Source organism: Anolis carolinensis, chromosome 1 (assembly GCF_035594765.1).
Source record: "Anolis carolinensis isolate JA03-04 chromosome 1, rAnoCar3.1.pri, whole genome shotgun sequence".
Taxonomy (NCBI): Eukaryota; Metazoa; Chordata; class Lepidosauria; order Squamata; family Dactyloidae; genus Anolis; species Anolis carolinensis.
The window spans coordinates 281,206,195-281,226,478 of NC_085841.1; the positions used below are offsets into that span (position 1 = coordinate 281,206,195).

Genomic DNA, 20,284 nt, shown 5'->3' on the forward strand with positions numbered 1-20,284 from the left:
CATTTTAAATGTGCTGGAGAAGAGTTCTACTGTTCTACATATACCCTGGACTGCCAAAAATATAAATAAGTGCCCCCCAGATCAAATCAAGCCTGAACTGTCCCAAGAAGCCAAGGTGATTAAACTGAGATTCTTGTACTTTAGATATATCACAAGACAACATGACTCACTAGAAAAGACAATGATGCTTGGGAGAATAGTAACCAATAGAAAAAGGAAGACGGCATTACTGGTGGATAGACTCAATGAGGGAAGCCATGGCCCTGATTCTGCAAGACATGAACAGGGCTGTCGATGATAGAGTGACTTGAAATTCTTCTGTTCATAGTGTTGCCCTAAATTGCAGTTGACTTGACAGCTGTTGACAACAGTAGCAACAGAAGGGGGGGGGGGGGGGAAATCTTCGTATTTAATTTGTAAGACTTTCACCCATGATAGTGGCAATTGTAAAAGTATTTGCCCTTTAATTTAATCAAACTTTGTTTCTCTGTTTGTGTATGCAGCACTGAACTTTTAGCCCTTCTTGTCTTTATGTTTTCCTTAATGGTTTGTGTCCTGCTTATGTTCATGACCACATCCCCCCCTATGAACCAGCACGGGCTTTAAGATCTGCCAGGGAGGCCCTCCTCTAGGTCCCACCACCGTCACAAGCGCTGTTGGTGGGGACGAGGGAGAAGGCCCTTTTGGAACGCCCTCCCTAGGGGGATTAGACAAGACCCCACACTGTCCGCCTTCTGTAAGGACCTGAAGACCTGGATGTTCAAACAAGCTTTTGAGAACGCCTAATCCCTAGCTCTTCTATGCAATTGTTATGCAGCCTTACACTACATCCCATGCCCTCGTCCCATGGTTGCATCTTTGTGCATATCCTATTGCCTCGCCCATTGTTTATAGCCTGGCCATGTTTACAGTAGCTTACCACCAGATGAGCGCCATTTTAATTGAGTTTTAAGTTGTTGTTTAATATATCTATCTATTTGTTTAATTGTGTTTTATATTGTGTTTTATTTTATGTTCTGTTTTTAGGCACTTTTGTAAGCCACCCTGAGTCTCTTCGGGGAGATGGTGGTGAGATTATAAGAATAAAGTTAGTATTATATTATTATTATTATTATTTCCACTTTAAAAAGGTAACATAAAAGACATTAATTATTTTGCTTATTTGATTAATATCCTGTTTTTCTCTGTCCAGGATCCAAGTATTTAAAAAACAGTATTTTAAAAACAAGGTATAGTTGAAATATAATTTATTCAAAAGTCAAAAAACTAAATGATTGTTTGTTTAAAAATAGAAGCTTAAAAATGTATAAAACATAAAACATAATAAAATGATAGAAACATAATAGAAAAGATGAAAATACATTACCACTAAAACCCTTTTTATTTATTTATTTATTTATTTATTTCCAATATTTCTATCTTGCCCTTCTCACCCGAAGGGACTCAGGGCGGCGTACAATTGGCAACAATTCGATGCCGACACATCATTAAAAACAAACAGCATATACAATCTAATACAAACAGTTAAATAGTTAACAGTTTTCTGTTATATAAATCATTAGCCAAGAGCCTGCCTAAATAAGGACTTTCTCTTCTGAGGAAAAGAAAGGAAAGAGGCATACTAAACCTCCTGCAGGATGGAATTCCACAATCTATAATCTCACAATTATAAAATTATATGCAGTGTACTATTTAAAAGTTTGACTTTGAGTCATTACTCAGTCTACATTATGAGAAGGTTTCCAGAGTTTTTTCCTGTCAATGTCCACCCTAGAAGGGAAGAGAAGGGATCCTGCAGTCCTCCAGACTGCATTTCACAACGTTTCTTCCTGTTCAGGCTAGGACTGTTCCATGAGTCTTGTAAATTGGAAGATCTGAATGATTGACACCTCTGTTGTGATCTCAGTCTGATCCTTTTTGTAGGTTCTTTAGGGCCAAACAGGCGCTTTCTATCCATTGTGCCTATCCAGACAGGATAAATGATCTAATGGCTTTATCACTGTGTCATTAATATCTGCGCTATTTATCTTTTCTCAAGTAATGTTATGGTGCTGCAAGTCAATGTAAAATATATCAACCTGGCTCCATGTCATAAACCCCCTCCTTAACCTACAGTAGGACTGACCGGGGATTTTCTACCTTATCTCTTTGTCTTTCTCTTTTCTTCATCTCTCATATGCAACATGGCATGTTACCATGGACAGCTTGGCATCTTTGCTGGGGGGCAGTTCTTAATTTCTTCTGAGCTTCTGTGCCATATTCTCATTGTCAGCTTTTTTTAAAAAAAGTTTTAAAATTAATATTATGCGGGGCACATAATAAGAGCATACCATAGGAGCAGTGCAACCCCCTGAAGTCCCCCAAGGGGGCAATCCGTAGTACTTGCTCAGACCTGCCATATTACATACACCATGTTTGGGAAACTTTCCCCCTCAAGACAAAAATTAATGAATTTTAGATAATCATATTTGAGAGATAGACTTTGAATGCTGGATTGGAAAATTTCTGGGTACGCCATCTATACTGATCATTTAATGCTCTTCAAAGCTAGCTTCGAACTGTGGTGTCCAGACAACAAACTCCCACAAAAGTGTGCAAAAGGAAGCCCTTAATGTGCATCAGTGCTCAGTGATTTGTGGAATAACCATCTGGGTCTCAAACTGAATCTTGGATTTTCTACGCAATCATCTCAACAGTAAAACTACTTTCTTCAATACTAGTTCGTATTAAATGGACAGTAAAGTTGGGGCCTCAGTCTCATTCAACATGGTTATGTTCCTACATCAGCTAAATGCTGTAGAATTGGAAAAACTTTCTTGGACTCTAAAGGACCTCATAAAACTAAATTCAGATATCAAGAACAGAGAAAAATTAAGATTATGAAGAAGCAAAGTTTTAAAAAGCATTCACGCAACTTATTGATTTAGGGAATGAGAAGCAAGAGATGAACTTCCATTTTTCTCTCTCTGAGAAGACCATAAATCCTTGTCTATAATGAAGTCAAGTGGGGAGGGGAAAAAACTTATTTTTAGTCCTTGTTAATATAAAACCTCTATACCATTTGCATCCTTTTTAGTTCTCTCTTACTATAGCTGTTTGGAAATTCTCCCAGTTAATAATAGTTTCTATGGTAATTGATCAAACTATCAGTATGACTTCAGAACCAAAAATGAATTTTATATTCTACAAAAAGGCTAATGCATAAAGTGTTAATCTACAATACACTAGCCCAAAGGGTGCTCACCAATGCGTCGTCTTCATCTTGGAAAGAAGTCACAAGTGGAGTGCCACAGGGTTCCATCCTGGGCCCGGTTCTGTTCAACATCTTTATTAACGACTTAGATGAAGGGTTAGAAGGCACGATCATCAAGTTTGCAGACGACACAAAACTGGGAGGGATAGCTAACACTCCAGAAGACAGGAGCAGAATTCAAAACGATCGTGACAGACTAGAGAGATGGGCCGAAACTAACAAAATGAAGTTCAACAGGGACAAATGCAAGATACTTCACTTCGGCAGAAAAAATGGAAATCAAAGATACAGAATGGGGGACGCCTGGCTTGACAGCAGTGTGTGCGAAAAAGACCTTGGAGTCCTTGTGGACAACAAGTTAAACATGAGCCAACAATGTGATGCGGCAGCTAAAAAAGCCAACGGGATTCTGGCCTGCATCAATAGGGGTATAGCATCTAGATCCAGGGAAGTCATGCTCCCCCTCTACTCTCCCCCGGACTGTGGTGGAGGCTCCTTCTTTGGAGGCTTTTAAGCAGAGGCTGGATGGCCATCTGTCGGGGGTGCTTTGAATGCGATTTCCTGCTTCTTAGCAGGGGGTTGGACTGGATGACCCATGAGGTCTCTTCCAACTCTACTATTCTATGATTCTATGATTCTTCTTACTGTGCACAAGGTCATTTGCAGGACTATTTTGAAGAATCATGGGCTCTCCTGCATTGAAAAATGCAGAAGATAGATGACTACCTCTCAGAAATGCTTTACTTTGGATTCCTGCCCTGGCAGAAGTTGGTTATATCACTGTTGGGATGCCTTCCAACTCTGATTCTGTGACTTAGATCTGGGACATCAATGTCCCAAAACTCTAGTCTTGAGGGAAACTAGCCCAGAGCATATGCAGAAAGTAAAAAATTATAGAATAAATATTTTGTGAAGGCTTCTTACTCCAAGGATGACTCTGAGTATCAATGCTGCAGGTTTCATTTTTAAATAATGTTTTTTCCTAGCGCGCGCACACACACAAAAACGGCTGCTGCAACTTTCCTCTACCTCATTTTCTTACTCTTGGAGGTAAGCCCAACTTTAACACAGTGAAGCAACTCTTGAAGAGAGAATAGATGTTCTCTTGGGCCATTGAGGCCAAGGCATTGTACTGTTGTGATCTGGTTCCTTCAGCCAAGCATTCATAACATCTATCATAGTGCTTGAGGTCACAGACAGTGGGAGGGCAAATATTATTTAGTATTCCTTCAGGATCAAGAGTCTTATGAGCACAAGCTGCATCTAGAAGTCAGTTCCATGTTTTAATTGTACCTTACTCACATGTAAGTGTGCATATCATAGGCAGCAAGCAGTCCTTGATATTCCCGTGTGTGTGTATGCTTTCTTCATCATTTAGTATACATCATTTAGTGTACTTCTGATTGATAATTCCAGATAGGGCTCAACTACTCAGCAGTCTTGTTGATTTTGTTTTGCCTGATCGTTTTGAGGGTGAGGATGGCTCAGCCCCTCCACTCCTCCACTCCACTTTCATGTTAGGAATACGGGGAAAAAAGTTGAGCCTCTTTTAATATGCCATGATGCTTTCAAAATACTTTGCTCATAAGTAGAGAATATGATACTGATCAGCTGGTATGCAGCATAATTAAATCCCATGTGTGTTTTCAGTGAATGTCTAGGCTTTATTGAACAATGTTTTAGAGAAACGGCATAAGTAACACCCCTCTAAAATGGTTGAACTACATCCAAGGGAATTAAAAGAATTGCCAGATGTAATTTCAAAACCACTGGCAATCATCTTTGAGAATTCCTGGAGAACAGGAGAAGTTTCAACACAGTGGAAGAAGGCAAATGTTGTGTCCATCTAGTCAGTTTGACATCAGTACCGGGAAAGATTCTGGAGCAAGTAATTAAAAAGACAATTAGTAATCATTTAGAAAGGAATGTGAAGTCAACATGGGTTTCTCAAAAGCAGGTCATGCTGATGAACCTTATATCTTTTTTCGATAGAGTTACAAACTTGGTAGATGAAAGGAACACTGTGGATATAGTATATCTTGATTTCAGTAAGGCCTTTGACAAGGCTTCCTATCACATCCTCACAAAGAAGCTAATAAAATATGAGCTAGACAATGTTATTGTTTGGTGGATTGGGAATTGGTTAACTGGTTAAATCCAGAGGGTGCTCCTCTTCATCCTGGAGAGAAGTTACCAGTGGGGTGCCAGCGGGGTCTCTCCTGGTGCCAGTGCTATTCAACATCTGAAGTTTATCAAATTTGTAGATGACACCAAAATGGGAGGGATAGCTAATACTCCAGAGGACAGGATTAGAATCCAAAATTACCTTAACAGATTAGAAAACTGGACCCAAACTAATAAAATGACTTTCAGTTGGGAGAAATGTACAGTTCTACACTTTGGCAATAAACATGAAATGCACAGATATAGGATGGGTGACACCTGGCTTGAAAACAGTACATGTGAAAGGGATCTAGGAGTCTTAGTAGACCACAAGCTAAACATGAGTTAGTGCTGTGATGCAGCAGCTTAAAAAGCCAATGAGATTCTACACCAATAAGAATATAGTGTTGAGATCAAGGGAAGACATAGTCCGACTCTATTCTGCCTTGGTTAGACCCTCTCCTGGAATACTGCGTCCAATTCTGGGCACCTCAATTCAAGAAGGATATTGACAAGAATTCTGAGCAATCAAAAAGAGCAAATATTTGGAAACCAAGCCTTATGAGAAGCAGCTTAGGGAGCTGGATATGTTTAGCTTGGAGAAAAGAAGGCTGAAGAGGAGCACCTGTTGGATTCAGTCGGTCGATCAGTTCCGAATCCACCTAACAGTAGTGTTGTTTAGCTCACATTTTAATAGCTTCTTCATGAGGATGTCATGGAAAACCTTGGCATGATAGCCATATTTAAATATTTGGAAGGATGTCACATTGAGGAGGCAAGCTTGTATTCTGCTGCTGTGGAGAGAAGGACACGGACCAAAGTATTCAAATTGCAGGACATCAGGAGGAACTTTTTGATGGTAAGAGCTGTTTGGCAGTGGAATATGCTGCCTTGGGTGTAGTGGAGTCTCCTTCTCTGGAGGTTTTTAAGCAGAGGCTGTTGGGATGCTTTGATTGTACTGTTTCTGTATGGCAGGGTGTTGAACTGGATGGCTCTTGTGGTCTGTCCAACTCTAATTCCATGATTGTGGTTAACACTTTTAACAATGCATTTTCCTACTAGATTCTTCACAGGTAGCCTCAACAAAGTTTGCTAAGAGCTGTGGAGAAATCTACATATACTCACAGTGGGTTAATTTTTTTTTGGATTTGTGTTGCCCATTTTTATGAAGCCTTAGCAACAGGGACAAAATATATCAGAGTCAGACTCATACAGAATGTTTGTTTTAAAAAAAAAAACCCAGCAATGCAGAGAGGACCTCTTGGGGTAAAGATCACCTGGATTGAAGGGTATGGAGGTGATGGAGTTTAGCCCAGTCATTTGCTGCTACAATGCAGAGGTAAATAATAATAATAATAATAATAATAATAATAATAATAATAATAATAATAATAAAACTTTATTTATACCCCGCCACCATCTCCCCAACGGGGACTCGGGGCGGCTAACATGGGGCCACGCCCAGAGCAATACAATATAATAACATATAAAAACAACATATCATAACACAATTAAAAGCAATACAATAGTTGATAATAGACATTACATCAAGAAATTAAAAAAAAAAACCAAAAAAACAAAAAAAAACAGTTAAACATGGGCAGGCCGCATGGACACAAGGATAAAACTCGGAGTGAGAGGGACAGAGGGGGTACTCCATTGTGGGCAGGGACACAAGAAAGTAGGGCAGTCTAGAAAATAAATGCTGAGGGGAGAGTAACACAGACATATATAGCAAAATTACTCACCGAAAGCACAGCGGAAGAGCCATGTTTTCAAATCTTTCCTAAAAGCTAACAGAGTGGGAGCTTGCCTGATCTCAGTGGGCAGTGCATTCCATAGTCGGGGGGCCACAGCGGAAAAGGCCCTCTCCCTTGTACTCACAAGGCGGGCCTGGGATATAGACAGTGGTGATAAAAGGGCCTCCCCGGATGATCGTAAAGATCGGGCAGGTTTATGGTAGGAGATACGGTCACGGAGGTAGGTGGGTCCCAAACCGTTCAGGGCTTTATAGATGATGGTCTGCACCTTGAATTGGGACCGGAAAATGAACGGCAGCCAGTGGAGCTCCTTAAACAGGGGAGTGGATCTCTCCCTGTAACTTGCCCCCGTTATTAATCTGGCCGCCGAGCGTTGGACCAAATGTAGTTTCTGGGCCGTCTTCAAGGGAAGCCCCACGTAGAGCGCATTACAGTAGTCCAGTTTAGAGGTAACTAAGGCATGGACCACCGTGGTCAAATCAGACTTCACGAGGTATGGTCGCAGTTGGCGCACAAGCTTGAGTTGTGCAAAGGCCCTCCCAGCCACCGCCGACACCTGTGCTTCAAGCGTCAACGCTGAATCGAGGAGGACCCCCAAATGTCTTTGGAGTTTGGGTCAGAAAAAATGCAATTAAATTCATTTAATATCATTTGTAATTTGGCACTGTTCCTAGATGGATAAACACTGAAAGCAGTTTGAAATCTCAAGTATATCTCCTAAAAATCTGACAGAGCAACTGTTCCTCCCCTGAGCTATCGTTCCTTTCTCTATGCAACAGAGTTAAAAATAATGTTCAATTCTAGCTCACTGAAGCCATCAGTTATTTTGTCTGGAAAGGAATAATGTATTTCATATTTATGAGCATTGATAATGTTAGAAACAGCTAGATTTTCTAATAACAATAACAACAATAATAATTTTATTTCTTACTTGCCTCTCCCTACGGCTTGAGGCAGGTTACAACACAATTAAAAAACATGAACATTGTGAAAATTCAACAAATATATGTATTTGTATAAAAGAGTCACATTAAAACTGCATTTCTATAAAATACGTAATAAAATACACAAAATAGACCTCAAACAAAGAACATGAGTTGAAGATTCATAGTTAAAAACTGTCTGGGTAAGCCTTCCGAAAGAGATGTGTCTTTAGATGGTTTTTTAAAATTCTGACAGCTGATCTAGCTGTCAGAACTCTACTGGCAGGTCATTCCTGAGTCTTGGGGTGGCTTTTATGTGTCTGTCTGATTCCATTTCTCTCATATGTCCCTACATCAGAGATGGGAAACTTCTGAAAGTTTGGGGATCATTTTTTTCTCCTCTGCACTTCATCTTTCCACAATCTGCTTTGGGGACATAAAATAGACCCAAGCACCACCTGCAAATGGCAAAATTGTCATCCTTTCTGATTCTTCTGGGAACACAAGTGCCATTTTGTAGAGCAAGTATCTTCATACTGCCGTTCTCCAACTGGGTCTCCAACTCCCAGAAGCCCTAGCCAGCTTGTTAAATGGTCAGGAACAGGGCCGTAGCCAGAAAATTTTTTTGGGGGGGGTTTTAAAATTTCGGAGGGGGGGGGTTTAACCCCTAGCACACACCCCTCCCCGCTACAAACCTGTCAATATCTGCTTGTGATAGTGCCTGGAGGGGCTCTTAATGTTTTGTGTCTCATAGACTTAGCATGGGGATTTGGTTAACCAGTTAAAATTCATGAGTAAACCAGATTTTTTTTATAACCTGAAAATTTTTTTGGGGGGGGGGGGGTTGAACCCCCTAAAACCGCCCCCTCGCTACAGGCCTGGTCAGGAATTCTGGGAGTTGGAGGCCCAAACAGCTGGTGGGCTATAGTTTAAGGATGCCTGTTGTAGAGGGTTGTTTTTCTAGAAGGAGGGTATCAAGGGGTTGAGACTTATACCTTCTTTTGTGATCTCAAGGAGGCACAAATGGGCCTGTGACATATGCTTTTTTCCATTCTTGCCTTTTATGTTGACCCTAAAATAAAGAATTAATTTTGAAGATCTGGATTATTTTATTGATAGATTTTGTGTCCTCACGCTCTGGAGATATGGCTTACAATGTCTTTTTCCTGCTTAATGCAGCAAAGTTGGCTGCTAAGAGCAAGTGGGATACCAAAAAAGATTATCTGGCCAGCAGTGATGATAGATTATCTGACCCAAAAAGAAAATTGATAGTCTCAAACGTTGTTGTGTGCCTTTGAGGAATTTCTGACTTATGGGAACTCTTTAGAAGGGGCTTGATGTTGCCTTCCGCTGAGGCTGAGAGTGTGTGACTTGCCCAAGGATACCCATGGGTTTCCATGACCAAGCAAGGATGGAAACCTTAGTCTCAAAAATCTACAACACCATGCTGGCTCTTGCTGTTATGCCTCTAAAAGACTAGGAATACAAGTGAAAAGGAGTACAGTCAGTGCTAAGAGGAAAAGGTGTTCTGAAAATGTTGGCTAAGGATTACTACAAAACTGTACAGCATTGCATGTAATAGGTAATACAGTACAATTAAAATATTTAAATAATAAATAACAACTTAAAACTCAGCCAGTGAATCTTAACAGAAAATTAGAATGGTTATGAGAATATGCAGAGTGATTTGTCCTCACCACTGAACCTTGGCATCCCTCTCTATACCTTTCAGCCTAGTCTTAGCTAAGTAGACCCACTAAATCAGTAGCTGTGACCTATATGTCTCATATTTTAAAAGGTTTGTTTGCTAAGAATGCAAAAAATACTTATGTAATCACTCTGCTTTGAGGTGGATTGTGCATGAGAACTTCTAAACTTATATTTGTGCATATTTTGTGGCTTTTAATGGGTTTTAATGAAATACAATAAAAGATTGACTGACAAATCAATTGTAACTTTGCTAGCCAACACAGATATCAGTTACATTGATCCAGAGGATGTATGCTAGTAGGAATTAATAAGATTCAAGTCTGAATATTAAGAATATCGGTAGTTTATGCAGAGTGTCTTTTCACGTATTGCTAAGAAAGCATAGTCTGTGTTCTCACACACATTTAGAACTAGAAGCAGAATTCGTAAGGTGAGGATAGACATTTCCTGTCTGTTTGCCTGTCTCTCTGTTTCATACACACATTTAGAGTTCTCCTCAAAAATTAAACACTAACCCAAGTAGTCTCTTCATAGGGAAATGGGATGCTTGCGTTTTATAATTTATGTTTGCTGTCCTCTGAATGTGCCAGAGAATACAATATTACTCACTGTGAGGAGAAAGTCTGAGAAGAAACAGAGGACCACAAACCCTAACCAGAGAAGGCGGATATCCTACCTCTTTGCATACATGAAATTATCTGAGTTTGTCTTGCCCTGAACACCACCACCCATTTGTTCATCTCTAGTTTTGGATATATCCACCTACTTTCCATATACTTAATTCAGCTTGTTCCAAAAGCCAGTGTCTCTTGGAGTAGAAATATGGGTAAGCAGATTCAAGAAAGTACTGATCTGAAATGTTGCTGTGGGAACCTCCATTGTTCTAGATTCTGAATGAAAGCTTATTTTTTCCATAGAAGTAAATTTTAAGTACATAGTAAATGAAGAACAATAAGCACTGTTTTTTTCCTGAAAGCAATTATCTGCTAGCATTTGTTTGTCATTAATAGGAAAAAATAAACAAATTCTAATTTCAGGCTTTATTAATAGCAGTGCTCTTGACTGTTTTACTCTATGGGGTTCATGTATGAGGAATTCCCTTAACAGAAAACCCAAAGCTGTAATTTAAAAATGTAAATGTATTTTAAATGTCTGCCACTTATTTGCATAGGTAAGAGTTTTTCTCATCTTCTGATGGAAAATGATTACAAAAGGTGAAACCAGTATTGTTTTGCATATGTGTTCTCATATATGCATTTTTCCTCTTAACTTAAAAAAGACAAACACAAAAATTACATTAATCATTTTATTTTCTTGCTGGGGAGATCAGTCCTTTTTTATAATGTAAACTGGTTATGGTAACACTTCATTTTAAAATGGCTTTGTATATTTTAACCGTTATCAGATGTGTAAAGTATTTGATCTGAAAATATATACACTCCTTGACAGGAAACTATGCACTGAGGCAACAGGGATCTTGCAATTTTATCAGGACAATGCCAGTAGATTTCAGCAAGGTTGGTTCCAACTCATCTGTGATAAATGAGAAGATAAGGCAATCAGTGCACACCATGACACTCTGTGCAGCTAGTTAGACACACTTCAAAACTATTCAGGTGTGCTCACAAGGCTTATGAGTCTTATATGGGGTGGTGTTGGGGGGGGGGGGGTCGCAATATAAATACATCCTTCATGGTGGCCACTAGAAAGGCAGGATCTGTTTTTCTAAGACTTAACCCAGGTCAGATATAAATAATAGATGTTAAGATTTCTGAGTTTGGGGATGCATTTCAGACTGTTACAGCTGGGTCAAAACAATGTCTTCTTTATTCTCCCCCTTTTCTTTGCCCTGGTGTAGTTCCTCTGCTAGATAAATGCTTGCAAAATTCCATCACACCTTTGCGGGGACCTCTTTGGGTCTCTAAGGGAGAAGGTTTCAGCCCCTCTGGAGCAAAGATATATATCCAAGGAGTCCTATTGGCCTTGCACCAGCGATTAAAGTCTGCAAGAAACTACTGTGAACAGGTGAGTAATCCCAAGTCTTTAAAAGCTGCTTTTTCCCTTTGTTATTAAATGTACTAGTTGTAAAAAAAAAGCTGTGATTGGCACTGTGTCATAAGGAAGGATGACATATTGCATGAGTTCTGGTACTCAATAGGTAGTTGAAATGTTTCTCCTATAATCTTAATGCCAACAATAATGGAGCTAATTGTGTATGTCTTTCAGTGTGGGGTGTTATATGTCTAATCTTTTTTCCCTCTTGCTGAGCTCTGTGCTTAGTGAGGCATTCTTTCTGTGGGAATTAAATATATAGCTTTTTCTAACTAGGGTTACTTGTAATTTTTCATAAATCTTTCTCTTTTTCACTAATGCAAGAAGAACCAGACTAGAAAAATACATACAATATTTATATAACACATGTAAACATAACTAAACAATATTTTCCTTTTTGTTGATATTTTGCTGTGAGACGTTGGCAATAATGGACAAGGCAATCCATCAGAAAGTTAATAGATATATATAAAATATGTTTAAATTAGAAAAAACCCAGTTCAGATCATTATATTTTGATAAGGGTTTTGTGTGTGTAAAGATGACAGCTATCTATCTATGCAATTATTTTGCATGTTCATCTGCAGTGCATATCTGTGTTTTATTCTAACAGTTTGATATGTGCTTCCATGTAAGATCTATGTAGTTGACTTGAACTAGAGGAAATGTGCATTTCTTTTCCGAATTATTATTATTGTCATCATTTATTTTTTTTGAGAGCAATCATTTGGTAATTGGAATGTATTTGAACATGAGATCAGAAATGAATATTGCACTGTAAAATGAGATTTATCACTGTTCTCAGGCATATTTGAAAGATGAATTCCTCATGCACTCAGCCTTCCTAAGGGGTGGGGTGAGTAAGGAGGGCTGGAAGAAGTACCTGCCAGTCATGCTGTTTATATAGCACCTCCTGCTGTCAGAGCTGTAGAGAGAAATGAGCATTTACATTGGAATAAACTGTTTTGGCCCTGAGAAAATGGTAATCCATGATAAATAATCAAGAATGCATAATCAGATGATATAGCTGACAAAAAGGGCTAGTTTCAAGAAATGCTTGACCCAGACTTCAATTTGAAGGGGGATGGGGTGGAGGAAATTACACAAATCTCCTATTTTTAAGTGCTTCCTTTGCCTGTAAGATAGTTCTGGTGCAAGACCTTTCAAAGTATTTACCTCTCGAAGTTGGAATTTTATATGATGGCAGTTATTTCTAGGATAATTCCGTATTTATCAACTACGGATCAAATAAAGCAGCCAATCTCTGTTGTTGAGCTTTTATGGATTTATATAAGCCCATTAAAATGTAGCTATTTGATAATTTTCAGATTCTCTTTTGCTTTGAAGATATTGAAGCATTGGTATATCATACATGGGCAAAAATTATACTGAAAACAATACAGATAACATTTCAAAATATAAATGTGCTTGAATGTGGGAAGAGCAACATATGTTCAAGGAGAAACATATTGGTTCAATTTTCCTTAGCAGTTCAGTTTCAGAGTCATCAACTAGTACTTTATTTATTTATTTCATACATTTGTATCCCGTCTTTCTCACCCCCCTCCCCCCCCGACAATCATTAGATGCTAAAACAACAATTATAGAAACAAATTAGTATTAAAACAGATAATTAAAACATCAATTATAAAACATCATTTAAAAATTACACAAGTCTAGGTCATAGTCCAGGGTCTGACCATTATCAGACACATAAATCATTCTTCTTATTATTGCTGCGTTTGCTGCTCGAATGCCTGGTCCCACAGCCATGTTTTAAGTTTTTTCTGAAAGAACAGAAGGAAGGGTGCCAGTCTGATTTCACTAGAGAGAGAGGTCCACAGATGAGGGGACAACCGATGAGAAGGCCCTCTCTCTCATTCCCACCAATCGTGTAATAGTAAAGGTTTGTGAATGATTTACTTTCCAAAATAATAGTAGTAAGAGTAAGAATTTTACAATTATGAAATTAAAATGGTGACCTCCGTGGTTAGTAATAATATTCATTATAATTTAAAATGAGAATTTTAAGCATTTGATAAGCTTCAAATCACTTTTCTTAATATTATTTTTGCCCTTTTCTTCTTATGCTGTTAGGGGGAAAATGTGATGTAAGGTCAGTGTGAAATAGTCAACACACAATGCATCTTTTCCTTGATGCCAGTTTCAGCAGCAAGTTCTTGTTAATCTTGAAGATAAGAGGGGACTATTTGTAGCAACATTTAATGTGTGCAAAGGATGATGGCTGGAAGAGAAAATATGTAGATGCACAGGCATGTTCCCAAAGAGATATCCATGCTAGCCTGTTTCTGAATAGAGAGGAATAAAAGAATCCAGGAGCATGTTTGAGACTACTGATTTACTAGCATGAGTTTTCATGGACATCCTTTCACTTCTTCACATGTACCCAGACATGCTTACATCACAGGCCGCGAGCATTACCTTGTTAACTCTGTGTGCAACCTACAAGTGTGCTCTGCTACACTGTTTTTTTCATCAGCAAAAGCAGCCAGACCAGGCATGCTGTAGAGCTCAAAGCTGTGCACTTTCCAGAGATACTATTCTGTTCTAGCCAGAAGGTTTTCTAGTTGTTCAAAACAATCAATCCATCTGAGGGCGAATGTGGCTATCCTGACAAGAGTGTCTCATCAGCACTTGTACCCTTTGTTTTCCTCACCTTTGCTAAATGAGCATGTAGGTCAAAAGGCTTCAGTGGCTGTTCTTTTGCCAACACAAACTGTTTTGAAAAAGATGCTTTCCTATGTACAGCTGGTGAGATGTTTTCAGAGCAAGATATTCATCGGCCATTTCTCAACTCAAGGGTTTACTTATCAGTACTCCCCTTCTATTTCCCCTATTTTCATTAAAATAAAACTTTATAATTTTGAAGACTACATTTAACTTGATTTAGCTAATCTTGAATATCAGTATTCAACTGAAAACAAACTGTTCTAAGGACTATATTATGGTGCGAACCTCAGAATGTAAAATTCTACTGACGTTCTGCCTTAATTTTCACCCAATCTGTATTAACACGTGCAAAGTTCAAACACAACAGCTCATATTGTTTTGTTAGGTCTAGCTTACCTGCCAGGATGTGTGCTGGCAGCATGCTGAATCTGGCATTTTTGGGTGCAGAGGTTTGAGTGAAGTCAAAATACTCAGTTCACACATTAGCTAATTATTTCTCCATGCCTATTTCATTAAGAGCATGAATTATCTTTCATTGCTTTCCTTAAGTAAGCCTAGACAATAGTTTGAAGGAAGTAGGGAATTCTTAAGCCTCTTTGAAGACAACTGCTGCTCTGCTTTTATTTTCTTAAAAGCACCTTTACTTTAGCCCTGTTTTGCATACTATATTCTTTGAAAATGTATTATATTTGGTGTTCAAATCAAAGTTTTTCTTTAAAATTTTAGACGAATCCTAATAATTTGTGACCTGTGATGGAGAATTTGTACATAGTATTCTGAGAAAGAAAATGGACTTATATATGAAGCTGTATTTTCTTTACTGTGCTTTCCAATTAGATGTAAGAGCATACATGTTTTTATTATATGTACCCACAAATGTTATAAAATAATCAGTGTGCTTTGACACAATGTATTTAACTTTATTTCCTGCAGACAGGGATTCCTGCACAAATGCAATTATTCAAGTCTATGTTGGGAATATTAAAATTCATTAGGAAATGTGGAAACAGCATACACATGCAAGCATGAAGTGTGGTTAACACTTCAGGGGAAGGGGCCGTCCTGCCTCATTAGCATTCAGGATCTGTAGTGGGGCTGTTGGTGGGGGTGTTGAACAGGAATGCCATTGTGCTGAGCCCCAGTGTTTGGGGACAAACACTGCTGTGGAAGGAACGTGTGAAAAGGCCATGGTACTGTCAGTGAATGAGGAAGGCTGTGCGTTCCCGGTGCTTCAAGCAGGGAAGCTGTCATTCACAACCCCAGAGCAGCTAAACAGAGGCCAACAAGATGACTGAAATACCTTTTTAAATGATATTAATGATTCGTCACCATTTTCCTCCTTTAGAACCACACAGTAAATAATTAGTTCTGTCTGACACTAAGATCAATGAAACACACAACATGGGCAAGGTGACACAAAGGGTAAACGGCAGATCCAGGAAAAGATATTGCCAGTTTGGATCCTTCATTCTCTGAGATGAAAATGGCTACTGTTCTGAAATCCAAGTAAAACTGTTTTTTTTTTTAGAGATTTTTTCCCTGTCCAAACAACCAGTACAGAATTTCCAGCCCACCCAATTTTTCAAACTTCTTCAAAGCCACCCTCAAATCCACATTCATCATGAGAAGAAACTTGTGAAACTGTTACAATACTTACATAGACATTTTAAAATATCCTTTAAGTACAAAGTGACTCATGAAAAAATTCTTATGGAGAGGAGAGAAATGTTAATTTGTGTTCAGAAACGCATAACATTCTTTCAAAGAAATGGCTCTACAGTGCAAAAAAACCCTTTTACAAATGAAAATGGCAAGTAACATATATTTTGAACTTCACCATTTATACACTGACAGTACTGGCAGGATTCACTGTAATCTAAGACACTATTCATTACAGAGCAAGCATTAAAGGCGTCATAATATCACTATTTTAATTTGCATACAAATTATTTTTCTAGATGCAATTCTTACGTTATTTGACATTTTATCGCCCTTTGATTTACAATTTCTGCACTTAATACTCCCTCTGATAATGTTGGATAGATACAGATAGCAAATGCTCTTCATAGCTTCCCTCATTTTATAACCTCAGCGTGTCTGTTGTCTGAGAGTCTGATTACTGAATCGGCTATCCTTGATGTCAGCTTTGCATAATAATTATCTTACTGAACCTGTCAGTATGTAGTGTAGTAAATACCATATTGTATTGTAAATTATAAATGGTTATAGTTTGCCTTGCTATGAAATTTTAGTTTTAAAAAAGATTTTCCTAATAGTTATGCTCCATTGAAATCTGATCTATTAAAAGTAATGTATTTAAAATTTTCATTACTATGCATAAAATTTGACACTGATGAAGAAGTCCTATGTAATAAATTATTACTTCAAGAAAGATTTGAACTTAGGCAATAATGATAAATAATTGTTTTAATTTTTTTAAAATAGCAAGATATTCCAATAAAATATTTTTTTCAGTTGATTAATGTTTAAGCTAATGTTTTTGAGGAATGATTTAGACAAATATTGAACAGGTGAATATTATATGCTTTCTGTACAAAATAGAAGTGTAAGATCTGTGTGGAGCGACTTAGGAAGAACGCAACATAATAATCTACTGAAACAAACTTTTTGTGTTGAATAGCCAGGCTATCTGTCAAACATGTAGCATAACATGATAGCCTCTCATTAAAACATCTTAAAAGTATGTTTCTATAATTTGGAAGTTTCTTGTCTCGATATATAGGTGGTTTTTAGCAAGTTACGTTCATTTACTGATGGGGGTGATGGATAAACATTTTCATGCAACCAAGCTGCATCCTGGTTACTAGAAGTATTTTAAGAACCTTAAACTTGTGTCTTTTCCAAAGTGTCACGCCTTGAGCAGACCTAACGTCAGTTAAATGAAGTGAAAATTGCATTCTTGTCTTGATAGAGATGAAAATGGATTTCTGGTCATGAAATAGATGTAGTTGTCACTTTTTTAAAAAGGTGTCAGCAGTTTGCTTCAGCTACTAAGGTGCCAATTCAGTATGACAGTAAACTTGTGATCTGAGCAATCAATAAAATGCTTCAATAACTTCTGCTTCATTACACATATAATAAGAAGCTATAGATCTGTGGCACATAAAATGTTGATAAAGGCGATATGTGGAGGGTAGCTGTAGTATTTTGGCATAGGAACACAGCAAGTGCAATGTTGCCATCTAGAGTTTGTGCATAGGCAGTTATTCTAAGAGGAAAAGCATCAATAATGATGTAAACTTTGTTAGAGAAAGGTCTTTTTCTTTTTGTTGATTCTTCACATATATCTAAAACAGTTTGTTGTTTATCAGAAAATTGTCTAAATCACTGGAAAATTAGATTTATCCTCTTTGAATAATGTGCTGTATTTATTTTTAGCACTCATTTTAATACCAGTTGAGTATTTTCTATCCAAAATTCAAAACTGTCCACCTGGGTGGCTGAGAAAGCAGCATTTTTGCTTTCTGATGGCTCAGTGTCCACAAAGTTTGATATACAAAATAATTTAAATATTGTGTATGAAATTACTTTCAAGCTATATGTATTAAGGTGTATATGAAACACAAATGAATTTCGTATTTGAACATATCTCCTATCTCCAAGATATCTCATTATGTAAGTATATGCAAAATACAGGTAATCCAAAAATTCAAAACACTCTGGTCCCAAGCATTTCAGATAAGGGATGCTAACCTATACTTGAAATTGGTTGCTAGTATGAAGGTATTTTCACTGTCATGTGTTGTGATCAAAGTATAAACTACTGTGATTTTATTTATCTACCCGGTGGTGCGGCGCATTAAACCGCTGAGCTGCAGAACTTGCTGACCGAAAGGTCGGCGGTTCATATCTGGGGAGCGGGGTGAGCCCCAGCTTCTGCCAACCTAGTAGTTCGGAAACATGCAAATGTGAGTAGATCAATAGGTACCGCTCCAGCGGGAAGGTAATGGCGTTCCATGCAGTCATGCCGGCTACATGACTTTGGAGATGTCTATGGACAACACTGGCTCTTTGGCTTAGAAATGGAGATGAGCACCAACCCCCAGAGTTGGACATGACTAGACTTAATGTCATGGGAAAACCTTTACCTTTACTAAGTGATAAACTTACAAATATCAATTGGAAAACCGCAGTGTGATCTGTTGAAGTGGGCTGTATTTTACAAAAGCTTAATGTACAATAAATATATTAATCTTTCAGATGCACCTGGATTCTTTATTGTTATTCTTGTGGGAACCTAAGCAGTCCTTATGGAAACTGATACAGTATGATGAAAAAGATGCCAATTATGACCAAACGACTTTTAGTAATATTTTTCTCTGTTTCTAGATAGGGTTTAGTAAAAGGTCTTTGTGAAAACTGAGAGAACCATTGCCAGCCAATGCAAACTTATTGAGCTATATAAATCAATGGTTCAACTCATTGTAAGATGATAGTCTCTATTCATAGTGAAAGAGAAACAATTTTTTTTAATTTTAATATATTTAAAAATACTGTATAAATTTGCAATGTGTTAAAATTGTTTTCGTCATAATTCATAGTGGGTTTTGGTAAAAAAAATTAAGATACTTGGTTATATATAATGGCTATAGTATTTTTTTTGTGTACTCTGTGAATGCCTACCAATGGAGAGACTGCGCCTGCGCGGGCTCCAATGGAAAACTCTTCCAAGCTAAAGTTTGAAATTTTGGCGGTAGCCACGCCCCTCTCCCCGGAGGGCATAAAAGGCAGCCCTGGGCGACCGTTCTCCAGTTCCTTTTTTTCCGCCACAAGGCTCACTTCGGACTCTTCGTTCTTATGTCAACCACGCACTTCAAGCGTTGCACGCAGTGCGCCGCTAAGATTCCTGACTCAGACGGCCAAGCCAAGTGCCTCTTCTGCCTTGGCGAGGCCCATGTTGTCAGTACTTGCCGTTTTTGCCTAGCTCTCACAGCACAAGCGAGGAAAAACAGAGCAACCAGACTTAGAGCGGCTCTCTATGAGAAGTCGCTGGCGCCAGAACCATCTACCTCGAGCGCGACGTCGGTACCACCCCCGAGAGCGATGTCGGCACCAGCAGCTAAGCCCTCCTCGGTCTCCTCCAGGGCTTCAAGGGCCTCTAGAGCGACCAAACCTTCTAAACCGCCGTGCATGTTGACCACGGCTACCATGTCGACTCGATCTGGGAAGGTGGGCCCCTCCTCGACATCGAGCTCTCTAGCCTCTGTTGCTTTGGTCCGCTCCCACGTGGGATCTCCTCCATCTACCTCGGCGATTAAGATTGCCTTTAAAAGGGCCCAAGAGGAATCTCACCGGGCTCAATCTGACTCAGCGGCAGTTCCTCCAACACCAGGCAAGTCCATGAGGGCCCTGTCTAAACAACCGCCGGCTAAGAGGTGGATGACTCAATGCTCCTCCTCCTCGACCTCCTCGAGGAGAGATGTCCCTTCTTCCTCGGCGACTTCGTCGAGAAAGTCTTCGCCGATTGCACCGGCCCAGCAGCCTCGTGATGTCTCTCAGTTCTCCCCTCAGCACTTGTCTGAAGGCGAGTTGCAGAACTCACCCCACCCCTCCACCCAAACAGTGGTCAGGGTATCGATGCCTGAACCTACCGTACCGCATCGCCTTTCTCGCCAACAATTTTTCCCCCCTACCTCGACTCCAGAACGGGGAAGACAAACAGCCCGCTTGGCCCGAGCGGCTCAAGCCTCGGCTTCCAAAGACTCTCGCCC

General features: G+C 39.0%; 1 protein-coding gene across 1 annotated transcript in view; it reads left to right on the plus strand.

Moving 5' to 3' along the window:
• dcdc1 (doublecortin domain containing 1) overlaps positions 1-20,284 on the plus strand; it is a 366,393-nt gene that overhangs the window by 58,947 nt on the left and 287,162 nt on the right. Inside the window, exon 9 of the mRNA XM_062979386.1 lies at positions 11,668-11,834. Within this exon, the coding sequence (XP_062835456.1) occupies positions 11,668-11,834 (167 nt within the window). The remainder of the gene's footprint in view (positions 1-11,667; positions 11,835-20,284) is intronic.